We start from the raw sequence: 13,000 nt of genomic DNA, 5'->3' as shown, positions 1-13,000 counted from the left end.
AGGTCACATAACAACAAGCTGCAGTCAGCTGCCTCTTAGCTCTGCTTAAAAAAACAAAACAAAAACTAAACAAACCAGGTGTCACACAGACCCGGCTTGTGGTTTCCTCTGACTGATTAAGAAGCGTGGTCCAAGTCAGGCTGCGTCCGAACCCGACTCCTCTCTGGAGGAACGGCGCCCCCACCTCACACAACACCTCACCTGGCACCTGCAGTGCTGAGAAGAAAGAAGTGAATTGGAAAAAGGTTCATTTGTCATCAAAAATGTCAGTGTCGTCTTCATACCAAGGGGCAGGGCAGTTGCAGACTTACTCTCTGGCAGCCTTTTACATCCCAATCAGCCATCCCTGCCAGTGTAGCCCCTCCATGAGAAGAAAGCCTGCAGAGCGCAGATGGCGAGGCAGCAGCGCTCGTTGGATGGTCGGTGGCAGTCTTATCTTTAAAGCAGCAGCAGACTCTTGGAAGTTCATTCTGTAGCTGATGGCTGTTTGTTTGTTTGTTTGTTTGTTTGTTTGTTTTGTGTATCCTATATAGCAAAGTGTCACCTTCTGTCCCCCTTTCTTAACTTCATCCTGTCCCGTTTTCACAATGCAAACATCCCGCTCAATTTTAGCCACTGCTTCAACTGGAAACTGCTGTAAAACGTGCACAGCCGATGTCGGGAAATGTTTCATCTGAAGCTAAATGTGCAATTTGGAGTTGACTTCCCTCATATTCAATAAGCGCCACCTTTGTTTTTGCCAGGAAAAAATAATAACCCCACAAAGATAGGTCGACACTGCAGACCAGCTTCATTCAGCCAGTCCTGAAGACGCAGCATCACCTTACATTAGACCTAGTTATACTGACCACATTGTTTTCAGGTTTGTACTGCTGCATGAAGCATGAATCAGCCTCGTATAACTCAGTGTGTCTTTCAGGGTCACATTTCACTGTATATTATCGAAGCAGCCTGCTGATGCTGAGATGAGCCCCCTGTAACAGAAGCTCAATTTTGTACAAAAAAAAAAAAATTGGACCTCATGTGAGGGGGGGTCTTCATTTAGTCTCAGTGCAGCAGTGCTTTCATGTTGATTTCCACAGGGAACACCCAAAATAAGCTGCCCCACCCACAGCATCCTGCCGTTCTTTTGACCTTTTTTCCATTTAGTGTTCTTCTAAAATGCAAGTTTAAAAAAAAGTTAGCTAGTTTTGTGCCTCCTTAAACATGACTAGTTGAAAGAGGCAAAGGTCCACGTATGAGGAGAGGGAGGGGGATTTATTTTATTTTTTAAAAGGCCTTCAGGGAAGGTGAAACTTGTACGAGGCTTAACCGACCTACAAGTACTCCACCCTCCTCTCATCGAACTCCGGTGTCCGTTTCTGTCGGTGGCTGAGTCTGTAAGTCTGTCTCTCCTTATCTTTCAGCCACTTCTTCCAGCATAATTCACTGAAGCTGACAGGTTGGCTCACATCTGTCTCTCAACTCTGCCTCAAAGCATGGTTAAGTAATTGGGTAATGGACTTTTCCACTCACAATCAACTCAGTTATGTTGCGGTCCGCGGCAGCAGGGTAAACTCCGAGTGGAGTGGGGGGGACTGGGGAGTCTTTGTACCGTGGGGTTTGTATGAAAATTTTATAACTGCATTTTTGGCATTTCTGGGAGCATTTTTGTAATTTGTGATCATCCGTTTTGTAGGAGGGGAGCCGTTAAAAGGCAAAGTTGCAGTTGTCTTTTAGTTTATATGTTGGAGACTGTTTATAATCAGGAAACGTTTCAGTTTTACTCGTAAAGTTTTTACATTTCCGGGTGTTTTAATTAGAGTTGAGAGATAAAGTAGCCTCTGTCATCTTCTGTGTGTTTGTATGTCTTTCATATGTCTGTCTTTTCAAACATGGGTCACTTTCTAATCTGACGATAATGTGCTTTATCCACTGTTTGTAATCTCTATTGTATATTATTGCTGTCCAAATATGTAGAGATGAGAGATTTTTAGAGCAGTAGAAACTTTTATTTTTCACTATTTGAACCAGCAACTAAGCCCGCCTGTATATTTTAACTGTCTATTTTTTTCTCTTTAGAGTGAACTCTACATTTAGGTGAAATTGCCCTTTATATTAAAAGTGCTGCATATTGTGAGCATAAAGGTTTTGAACGGGGTAGAGTGACACAGTAACTCTTGTACAGAGTTTTTCTTTTTTGTAAGAAACCAACCAGTTCAGCATAACGTCTATATTGACATTGCATTTCTTGTATTATTTATTCATATCAATGAAAAGTTCTCAGTTTTTTGAGTAATGTTGGAAAAAAGAAAAAAAAAACGTAACTGCAGATAAAAGTACTCTATGTTTTTAACAGATTGTGGCAACTCTGAGGAGATTCTCTTTTGTACTTGATAGGACATTTCATCCTAGATAATAAAGTAATGTTTTTGACACCAGTGTTTTCTCTCATTGCCTCTGCTTTTTAAGCTTGATACAAGGTTGTTTTTGTTTTTTCGTGCATTGTTTTAGTCGAGTTTAAGGTTGTTTGGATGAGCAGTTCTCATATTTTGTCTAAAACAAATGTCTTCGATCAGTGTTTCCCCCAAAGAGACTTCTGTCTGCTCCACTCTGTGTCCCCCCACGCAGACAAAGGTATGTTTGAATGGCTCTTTGTGAGGACGTAGCCTCACCAGTCATTTTGCAACCTGCGGCAGCTCAATTGCTCGTTAACACAAACATCCAATCACCCAAAATGGCAGCAGCTCATTTAGGCTTGTAGACATGGTCAAGAAGACCTGCTGAAGTTCAAGCTGATCATAATGTTGGTGTCACATAGGCTGGTCTGAGTACTTTAGAAACTGATGGGATCTAACTCTAAACAGAGAGAAAATACCCAGTGAGCAGCAGTTCTCTGGGTGAGAATGTCTTGTTGATGCCAGGGGTCAGAGCACAGACTGTTTTTAGATGAAAGGAAGGCAGCAGTAACTCATGTAACTCATGGTATGCAGATGAGCATCTCTGGATGCACAACACAAGAAGCCTTGAAGCAGATGGGCTACAAAAGCAGAAGACTACACTGGGTGCCACTCCTGTCAGCTAAGAACAGGAAGATGAGGCTACAGTTCACACACGCTCACCAAAATTGGACAATTGAAAATTGGGTTCAAGTGGTAACATCAAGAATTTGTTATAAACAACACAAAAGCATGAGTCCATCCAGCATTGTATCAAGTGGTGTTGGGGATGTCTTCTTGGTACACTGTGTGCCCCTTTAAAAACCATAGCCTACCTGAGTATTGTTGTTAATCATGTCCATCCCTTTGTGACAACAGTGTATTCTTCTGATGCCTGCTTACAAAAGCATAACGCCATGTCTCAAATTACAAGTCTTTTCAAACGTGTTTCTTCAACATGACAGTAAGTTCACTGTACTTATACCGTCTCCACAGTCATCAGATTTCAACCCAATAGAGCTTTTGGGATATGGTGGAATGGACAATTCCCACCCTGGAGGTGCAACTGTTTGATGCTGTTGTGTCAACATGGACAAAAATCTTTGAGCCATGTTTCCTCTCCTTAGTGAATTTGAAGAACGAAAGCAGTTCTGAAAGAGAAAGCAATTAAATACAGTTCTAGCAGGTTGTACCTAATAAGAGAGCTGATAAGTGTACACATAAAGTGTACACCAAAATCTTAACCTAATTTTAGCCACCATGTTTAACTATCGAACCCTTACGTTAATCTAAAGTTAATTCTAACTTTAAACCCCAAACAGCAATTCAGGCAGGTATGATAATAATTTTGAAATAAGTTACTGCATATAAATATAACATTTTCAGTCCATACAAGAAGCGTCCCTTCCCTTTGAATCAGTGAGACATGACCATATTGATAACTTAATGATCAAGAGCAGAACTGTAAGCAGTCCAGGGATGTTTTACTGACACTTTTAAAGAGAAAACCACAGCCAATGAGATGAAATAACAGCATGCATAGTCTCCAATTAAGCATGAAATATAAACAGCCAATTTTCAGCACAAAAGAAATGCTCGACCACTGTGCATGAACGAACAACAGGATGATCTCTCACATTTTTTCTTCTTTGAATTTGTAACCATTTGAGTAAAAATGGCCATTTTTTTCAAATCTCACAATGGAAAGAATCCCTCCAAAAATTCTTAGTTCAGGATCTGGAGCATCTCCAAACGGTAATCACATCTACGCTGGGCCGAGGTCCATGTTTTAAAATAAATCTGCTCATAGCTTTTAATAAAACAACTGTTCTGGAGGAAGGTTCAGAGGAGGTTGGAGGTTGTTACCCTCATGGCTTATCCGGTCAGGATGAGAATGAACAGTCAGCAATTACTTGTAGGTTTCTCGTTTTATTTGAATAATGCGTGTAAAGGAAAGACACACATGGACTGTTAACTCTGAAAGGAAATAAAGTATGACTTAAGTCATTCAGTAACTCAAATTAATACATGAACTCGGGAAACTCAACAGAAACTCTCCTCAGCTGCCAACCCATGTGGGAGTGAAGAAAGAGTGAGCTGTAGGTGAGTGCAGTCCTTATATAACGGGTGACAGGTGAATGCAAGGCACCTCCTCCAGCTCAACCTGGGGAACACCGAGGTGTTCCTAGGCCATCCGAGAGACATAATCTCTCCAGCATGTCCTGTGTCTACTCTGGGGCCTTTAGCAGGATCTGCCCGGAACACTACACGCAGGAGACATCCAGGAGGCATCCTTATCAGATCCCCAAATGACGTCTACTGGCTCGTTTCAATGTGGAGGAGTAGCATTTATCTACTCTGAGTCCCTCTTCAATGACTGAACTTCTCACCCTTAGGCTGAGCCAAGCCACCCTTTGGAGAAATCTAATTTCCAATCTGGAAGCTCAGTTATTAAGAATTTATACATTTGCAACATTTTATCTATTTTACATAGCTTAACTAAGATGCATATTCCATCTCTTCCCCCCTCTTATCATGTTTTCTCTAATAATGCATTCAATTAAAAAAAAAAAAGATGCAAAGGGAATATCATCATTTCCTGAGAAGGAAGCATGCACGCAGTAAACCAAACAGGACCAAGAATAGAACCTTGGGGTACACCGCAACACAAATTCACTGACTTCTTGCTACTTTATTACTTGGAAATTACATATTAACATTACTTTCGATATCTGTATCTACACCTGTTTTTGCATTAAAACAATACTGGTTTATTAACTGGGCAAACTGGGGTAGATTACTCCCAGTGACCCATGGTAATTTGAATTGACATGATGAGAAACACTTGTCTTGTTGGGAACTGTTTTATAGAGAGGTTAGATGAGAGGCAGTCTGAAGCAACTGAAACAGGGGTCTCTGCAGGAGCCACAGCTAATTGTTCCTCTTTGGTACTTGGTGAGTTGATCTGACTCCAAATATGAAGTTCAGCTTTCAGCTTAAATTGTTAGCTGCATGCTCAAGGCAAGCATGAGGGACAAGGTCATGACCCCTGCGCTGAGACACACCATCTATTCCTGTGATGAAATTACCAAGATGACACATCCAGCCACCTCCTGCTTTGATCTTTCACTTTTCTCACACACCCCTCTCCACAACCCACCCCCGACTCTTTAACTCTCCACTCACCACTAAATGGATCCAGAGATTCAAATGGACGCAGATGACCACAAGCCCGAAGTTGGTTGTGAGGGGCGTTCACACAGGAAGCAGCTCATAGATATTTTCACCCAACCTCCCCTCCCTTTTTTCTCCCCTCCCCCTCCTTTACATCCTCTGTCATGAGGAATGTGCTCCCGCTGTGATAGTAGCAACAATGTGCAGCAGGCTCCTGTTTCCTGCCCGTATGCATCTGTTCCCTCCAGCGCTGATCCCAGATAGGGGCTTCATCGAGCCTGGGAACTGACCTGGGCTGACATACATGCAGAGAGGGAGAAAAGAGGCTCAGCACTCCCTGGATCAACATCCAAGTTCCCAAGTCAGTCTCTCTCTTCGTGGAGGCCAGGCCAAGACCTTTGGTTGCTAAACTCTAATTAGGTTGGTGACTCCTTGTCCGGCTCTCAGTGGGAATGACAATAAGGATCACTGTTGGTAGTGTACGTGTGACTGAACGAGCCAGGGGGTGTTGGTTTAAAGATAAATAAATTCTTCGCAGGGCCACAGTACAAAACAAATACACACTTTTATTGAGTTCATGTTTAGTAAAGCAAAGTAAGCGTTCAGTGCAAATCTTTTCCCTCTCCTAAGAAGCATGAGCTCAGGGTCATACTACAGTTGAGCCTGGGATTTTTTATTAAATAAGAAAGACAGACGCAACAACACGGTCTCTACAATTTCACTTCTCTCCCTGCATTATTTTACACAACTGTCTGTATTCCTCCTCCTCCTCCTCTTTGCTCCCCACCTCACGTTTCCTCTGATCCTGCCGACATACTTTGAATGCTCACCGTCCAAGAGGAGTATGTGTTTGTTTGCAAGAGAGGAAAGCAATAGGCACTCCAAAAAGGAGCTGTGACGGAGGCACTTCTTTCAGTCGTGTGTCCAGGTGTGCGGAGGATCAGATTCCCGCGATTAGATTTATGGCGTACTCCCAACAACAGCGTACCTCCTCCTCCTCATTCAGCAAGACTCCTTTTGATGTCCCAGTCGACCTAGCCAGACATCATCATGAAATATATAATTAAACTAAAAGAAGTAAGCCACTCTCGTGACATGCAAAATCTCTGCTCACTTTTTGTCTTTTTTTCCCCCTCCTCTTCCTCCTCCACTGAAGGTTTGGTGCTGCTTTTAAGGCCCCCAATTCCCTTCCTTTTATTATTGCATTTCCTGCTTGCCATTATCAACCCACAGTGACGCCATGCACAGGACTGAGTGTTGCAAACCAACACAGTCCAATGCCATACAATATTTTGCATCCATTGGCTAATTAAAGCAAGATTTACATGTTATAAGTCTTCAAAAGGTTATAGAAACTGTTAATTACAGGGGAAAAAAGGATTTGGAGTAATTTTGGAACAGTCGTGCGTAGAAGTGTTTCAGTTTAACCAGATTTGCTCCATGTCTTTGTTTTGTTAGGTTATTGTGGAAATACAGAGCAAACTTTTAATTAAAGGAAAAAAACGTTTTGTTTTTGTTAAATTAACAGCATATTCCACAGTTCATCTAGCAATACCATGTATATTTCTCAAAGACCAAACCAAAGTATGACTGGAGGAAACTATGTAAGGGGGACACTGTTACACTCATTAAATTGAAGGAATGAGGGGCTTTCTCTGCTTTTTTTATGCAAAGTTTTACAGGAAAGCTGAGATAATTATCTCTGTAACATCCTGTGGTCTGTGTACCCTAAATGCCTTAATGTTTGGATCCTAACCCTATCATCTAGAGAATTTAAAGAAAGAATTTCTTTGGGGGGAGAAGAGAAATGCAAAATGTCCCCGAGTACTATGAGAATGATTTTTTAAAGACAAAAATCAAATATCCTGATATTGTAGGGTTAAAGGTTATGATTTACTATTTAAATGTTTATTCAGAAAACCCTTTTCTCAAGTAAAAGCATTACTCTTCCATAAAAATATTCCCACTCGGTAATATGTGAACTAAAGATGAGCCAAATTTCCCTTTAACATGCAATGCCTTATTAATGCAAGGATTTCATGAACCAGCCATGAATGGATGAAGAGTTTGTATGTTGACAAAATAACATTTGCCTCATGGAAAAAACATCATAAAACCCATTTAATTGTAGCTGCTTGTGTTTTCTGTAAAAAGAAAGAAAGAAAAAAAAAAGATCACAAGCCAGCAACTGTGGATTTTCAAAGATCGGTAAAAAGGAGATGATCCAGTCCTTGGCTAGCATCAGAGCAGTCCATATGAAACTCAATCGATGCTTTCGCCACATGTCTTCTGTCTACGTGAGATCAGTTCACGTCTGCTGCAGTGTCTCTTCCCCTGCAGCGAGGGGCGATAGTCTTATCTCTGGTTCACCTACACCTGGAGCGCGTGGCCTCCAGAGCTTTCTGGTGTCGCCGCTTGTTGTATCTCTTGACGTAGCTGTTGCTTCTCAGGATGCCGTCCCCGGGCTTCAGTTTACCACCCAGCAGGTTCAGGAGTTCAGAGGGGAGGTGGCGTCTTCGGTGGTAGATCTGACCCATTATGACGTATCTGGTCCCTTGGGAAGAAAGAGAGCGAACGTTGAAGTGACGGAGGGGGGAAAAAGTGCAAAGTCAAACAATTTTTGTGTTTGCACTAAACACGTTCTGCTGATCTCAGGGAAAAGGAATTCCCACATCCCACAAAGTGACGCTTTGGTGTTAAGTTGTCACATGGTTTTTAATTTATGGGTCTCAAGAGTTGCATTCGTGTAAAATATCAATTATCAAACTCTGTACTTCCCACGATTTGTTACTTTAATCTCATCTCTTGATTACTCATGAACAAAGAACTGAACAGCTAGAAGACACTATAAATATGAGTAAATATTAAATGATATTTATCATTCAATTAACTACACTGCATAACCAACAACAAATGAACATAATTAAAAGGGACACCGCTATTATTCTCGTTCAGGAGAGCTCAACCGGCACAGTAATGCTTTGCAAGGATTCAGACAGTTGACTGTTTTTCTCTGATGAAGCCTGTTTTTTGTTCTTTAGAGCTAAGGAGCTACACTGCAACACCTACCTAGTTTGATGTCAGGGCATGGCTTGCTACACTTGTAGGTGTCCAGGACCAGAAGGCGCACTTTGAAGAAAAAGCTGTCAGGGGTCACGTACAGACGGCTCATCTTGTAGAAGCCATCACTGCTGACCATCAGCGTAATGAGCCGGATTCCTCTGCGCAACACGTCGATGTCATGGACAATCCCATTGACAGCTATGTTAGAGAAAAACATGATCAGATCTTAAAATATCAGATTTTTCTATCATCATAACTCAGGCTTTGAAGGTGAAGCAATATTTTTGATGCTTTTATGAGGTGAAAATTCAGCTGCCAGCACCCCTAAAGCACTCTGTTTTGTTCATCTAATATAAAAACTGTTGGTCTTCAGGCTAAACTCCTTGGCGTCTAAGTGATCAAACATAACCATGCGTGTGAATAATGCATTTCCTTGAAACTACATCTAGTCTCAAAGGTCATAGTTTCATTATCCAGCTGTTGCATGTATACATTTCTTTATTATCAAAACTTTAAAGGCACAGATAGATATTCAGCTGTTAATGCGTACATTTAAAAAGGAGAGTTAACTCCAAAAATTAAATTTAAGTATTTTTGCTCTAGCTTGTGCAAATTAGCCATCCAAACTTTACCAACTTTGGAGATATTCTCAGAATAAATCCCTGCCTTTACTTGATGGTGGAACAACAGTCCAGAGGACTAACATGTTAATGTGATTTTGTGTGTGTGTGATAAAGAAGACCAGCACTGAAAACCAGTCCGTCTTTGTCTCACATTAGACACATACCAAATTCACTGTAGCAGTAATGCTCCTTCTCGTCCTTCTCCTTCCTGCACTCGCTCACACAGACGGCGTCATGTGTGAAGTCGGACTCTGTGGGGAAGTAGGACAAACACAGCGAGTCAGGGAATGACTGACTCTCATTCCAGCATCATTAGAAAAGACGAGGCTGTCATTACGAAACCGAGGCGTCACATTCCTCGGCAGGGGCCTGGAGGAGGTGGACCGTGTCTCGGGATCACGCTGGTGGTACATTTTTTAACCTTAACTACAAAATCAGAGCTTTCCCTCTTGCTTTGCATTAGTTTCATTATAACCACGACTGGACTGCACACAGGGGACGCATTGACAGCCAGAATTGAGGGAAGCGGTTATAATTAGTTATAATTAGTGGCAGGAGACTTTAATTAGCTACTAGAGGAAAAGACAAAGCCACCGCTCTCATCACAACCCTCTGTGTGAACTCTGTGACCTGCGTCAGCATACATGACATATATACTGGCACAGCAACAAATTGGACTTTTCAAAGTGATAATTAAAGTGATATTTAAAGCACAGGAAAGAAAACAGCAGTGTAAATTTAAACTCAGCAGGATCCACTTTTTGCCACTATAAGTTTATAATAAAATTGAGTTTGGGCCTTTTCTTGTGATCAAATGTCAACTTTCCATTAATGACACTACGCTAAGAAAAATACCATCACAAAGCAGCTCTTTTTCATTCTGTAACAAATGTTTTTATTGTTTTGATAATTTGCACTCATGTAATATATATTGTTTAAAGGCCAGAGGCTGCAGATGGTTACGAGTGAGAAATATTGTAATATTAAAGATCAAAGATGTTCCCATCTGGCTACAGTCTTATTCAAGTTTAATAATTTAAAATCTATACTCCCAGGAGGGAGTAAGGTTCAAAGATCCCATCAAAAGATATCTGGACAGCTCTGTAATTATGCACAGGTCACATTTTGAGGTCAGGAAACAAAACAAAAAATCCTCCCATACCTCGCCGCATGATGTCAAACTGATAAAGCAGGCTGGAGGAGCGCCGGTTAAAGATCACCGGCGGGCGGCTGTTGTTCCGAGTCGCTGCACTGATGCCAGACTGATAGAGACTGGACTTCCCCGGCCGGTTCTCCTCTGGGTCCATGCGTCGGTTGGGGGGATCTTTGCGCGGGGGAGCAGCTGGTTGTTGTGGCTGAGCCTGAGGTTGGGTCTGCGGCGGCGCTCTGGGTCTGGAGTTGGGGTGTCCCTCTGGCTCGCCGTGTTGAGGAGGACTGATGTTGGACTGAGCGTCCTGACTGGGTTTCTGTACTGTGCGGTTGGTGGAAGCACCTGCAGCTGCAGTGACCTGGGTTTTGGGATGCAGACCAGCAACTTCTCCTCTGGCTTTCTCGCTGTTGTGCTCCTCCGAACGGTCACTCTTTGGGCCCTTTTTGCTCTTGCTGTGGGGACTGTGGTGGTGGGGGATGTGGGCCAGGTCAGTGTGCTTGGGCCACACAGCAGAAGGAAGAGGATGGAGGCTGAACTTGGACTCGCTGCTCTTGCTGCTCTTCTCTAGGAGTTCGTTGATGGGCAGGTTGGGCTCTTTAACCACCAGTCTGCTCTGATTGCTCAGAGCTGGATCCACAAAGCTGCTCTGACCCTTTTCTATCAGCGTGTACAGACCTGCAGTCGAAAGAAACAAAGCTTCCATTTAGTTGCACAATTTGGCAAAAAGAGATCTACAACAATGGGTGAATTTTGTGTAATTGACCCATTGTGGACCTTCCTTGAAACCTGGATGAATTCTTACTCATTACTCTATTATCAATAGAGTACAAACAATATTATGCTATATTATCCCTGTTATGCCTGAAATAATTACAGATTTGTAATTTTTGAAAAATACTGGAGTGTTTATTGAACCTTATGATAAATAAAAATACATAAATAAATATGAATTTGCATATGTGAGTCTTAATTTGTATTATTCTTTGCTACATCTGCCATTTTTGTGCAATTTATTGCTCAGCAAAACAAAAACACATGAGAGGGTTAGGGTTAAAAACATCACACTGGTGATGTAAGGGTATCAGAAATTCATCTATCAAATATGATGCACTTAATGTTACAGGGTTAAACCTAAAAAAGGTACAACATGAAGTCAAGTCACTCTCCATCTAAAGCCTATTGTATATCTGTAATTGCATGTAATAACAGATATTTAGGCTATTTATGAATGATACTAATGTCACTGAACACAGCGTTCAAAAAAGATTAAGAAAAATAATCCACTCACCATTAACGACATGCTCCTCTGTGTTGTAAAGAGGAAACACCACAAACAAAAGCGTCAAAGTAATCCCTGCCATCCTTCAAGCTCACTGTGGACACACTTTCAGGGGTCTGCTACACAGTTGGGATTCCTGGGATTTTTATAGGAGCTCTCAGGAAGGAGATGGGATGGAAAAGGGAGGTGGTGGGACGTCCCAAACACAGAAAATAAACACTTGGACGTGACACTCCTTTCATTCATGCACGGATTCTGAATAGGCCCGCAGTGTTGTTTACAGCCTGTGAGGGAAACTGTGACACTGTGTGCGTATTGTCTGCTTCACACAAAGTCAGTTTTTATTCAAAGTGAAACTTTTCCTGGGATGTGGTTTCCAGTTGACTGTTTGAAGTTACATTACTCTGCTTTTTAGTTATTTAATAATAATTAACCTAGTTCTATTAAATAGGTACTAAATAGGAACAAGAGCTAATAAGACTTTCTAAGTTAACATCCTTCCTCACTTAATTTAAATACAGTTTTTTAGATCTGACTGATCCATGTGTATTCACTGCCCTCTGCTGAGCAGAAATAGAGACATCTGAAAACAGTGGTGGCAGATGTGTTTTTTAATGTCTGATATATTGGTTTATATTGTTAAATAGGCTGTAGTCAACAGGATATAAGCAAATAACCTATTTTGAATGTATATTTATGACTTTGTGTTATTCAAATATATTTACAGAGCTGTTAGCTGCTGCTATTTCTGTTGCTCTGTCGCATAAGACGGTGGTTTACTGCTCCTTTGTCTCAAGGATGGCCGTGGCTGTGCTACAGACAGTTTAGATGGCCATAATATTGTGGTACAGGTTCTCTGAGGCCTTTTTTCATAGATCTGCTGTATGTTACCTATAGAGAGGTTTTTGTTCTTTTCAATTTTTTTTTTACATTTTATATATATTAAATATAACTGTGCAGATCAATTGAATGGGTTTATGAACAAGGCACAAACCATAAAATGTTGAAAACAGCTTGTTACCGGATTCATCGCTAGTCATATGTTCAACCCAATGACTGTAGAAAAAAATTTCATCTCGTTAGTATTATCACACAATGTACAACCGGATGTTCCAATGTTCCAATATTCTTGTTTCTGAGTCTGTGAAAGAGCTCACAGCAGAACCCCGAAAAGGAAGTTAAATACGACCCAGATGGGACTCGAACCCACAATCCCCAGCTCCGGAGGCTGATGCCTTATCCATTAGGCCACTGGGTCATTACGTAGCACAAGTGTGGAAAATTCAGTCATGAA

At 41.5% G+C, this 13,000-nt stretch overlaps 2 protein-coding genes and 1 non-coding gene across 7 annotated transcripts in view; 1 reads left to right on the top strand and 2 right to left on the bottom strand.

Annotated features, from left to right (window-relative positions):
- LOC146708082 (nucleosome-remodeling factor subunit BPTF-like) overlaps window positions 1-2,420 on the top strand; it is a 57,177-nt gene extending 54,757 nt beyond the window's left edge. For all 5 annotated transcript variants that reach the window (XM_085459810.1, XM_085459809.1, XM_085459806.1 and 2 more), the window contains one exon: window positions 3-2,420. In XM_085459810.1, the coding sequence (XP_085315936.1) occupies window positions 3-39 (37 nt within the window). In that variant the 3' untranslated portion in view covers window positions 40-2,420. The remainder of the gene's footprint in view (window positions 1-2) is intronic.
- A 3,717-nt stretch (window positions 2,421-6,137) lies between these two features.
- On the bottom strand, window positions 6,138-12,191 carry LOC146708081 (uncharacterized). The gene is made up of 5 exons (XM_085459813.1): window positions 11,716-12,191; window positions 10,440-11,102; window positions 9,442-9,528; window positions 8,661-8,852; window positions 6,138-8,145 (listed from the first exon to the last, which is right to left on the bottom strand). The coding sequence occupies exons 1-5, from the start codon at window positions 11,786-11,788 to the stop codon at window positions 7,958-7,960; spliced, it is 1,203 nt and encodes a 400-aa protein (XP_085315939.1). The 5' UTR covers window positions 11,789-12,191; the 3' UTR covers window positions 6,138-7,957.
- Window positions 12,192-12,891: 700 nt separating this feature from the next.
- trnar-ccg (transfer RNA arginine (anticodon CCG)) lies at window positions 12,892-12,964 on the bottom strand. The gene has a single exon. It is a non-coding gene; the product is annotated as a tRNA-Arg (tRNA).
- Between the last annotated feature and the right edge of the window lie 36 nt (window positions 12,965-13,000).

Source organism: Copadichromis virginalis, linkage group LG6 (genome assembly GCF_057382275.1).
Source record: "Copadichromis virginalis isolate Kocher_CV1m ecotype Utaka linkage group LG6, C_Virginalis_male_GT1.1, whole genome shotgun sequence".
In the NCBI taxonomy this organism is placed as follows: domain Eukaryota; kingdom Metazoa; phylum Chordata; class Actinopteri; order Cichliformes; family Cichlidae; genus Copadichromis; species Copadichromis virginalis.
Note: the sequence above shows the minus strand (reverse complement) of the source record. Positions and strands in the feature narration are given on the sequence as shown.

Coding starts and splice junctions, on each gene's coding strand:
- LOC146708081 (XM_085459813.1), bottom strand. CDS start 11,788: ATGGCAGGGATTACTTTGACGCTTTTGTTTGTGGTGTTTCCTCTTTAC. Junction 9,529..10,439: donor GTTTGACATCATGCGGCGAG/GTATGGGAGGAT, acceptor ACTTCCCCACAG/AGTCCGACTTCACACATGAC. Junction 8,853..9,441: donor TTACTGCTACAGTGAATTTG/GTATGTGTCTAA, acceptor TCTCTAACATAG/CTGTCAATGGGATTGTCCAT.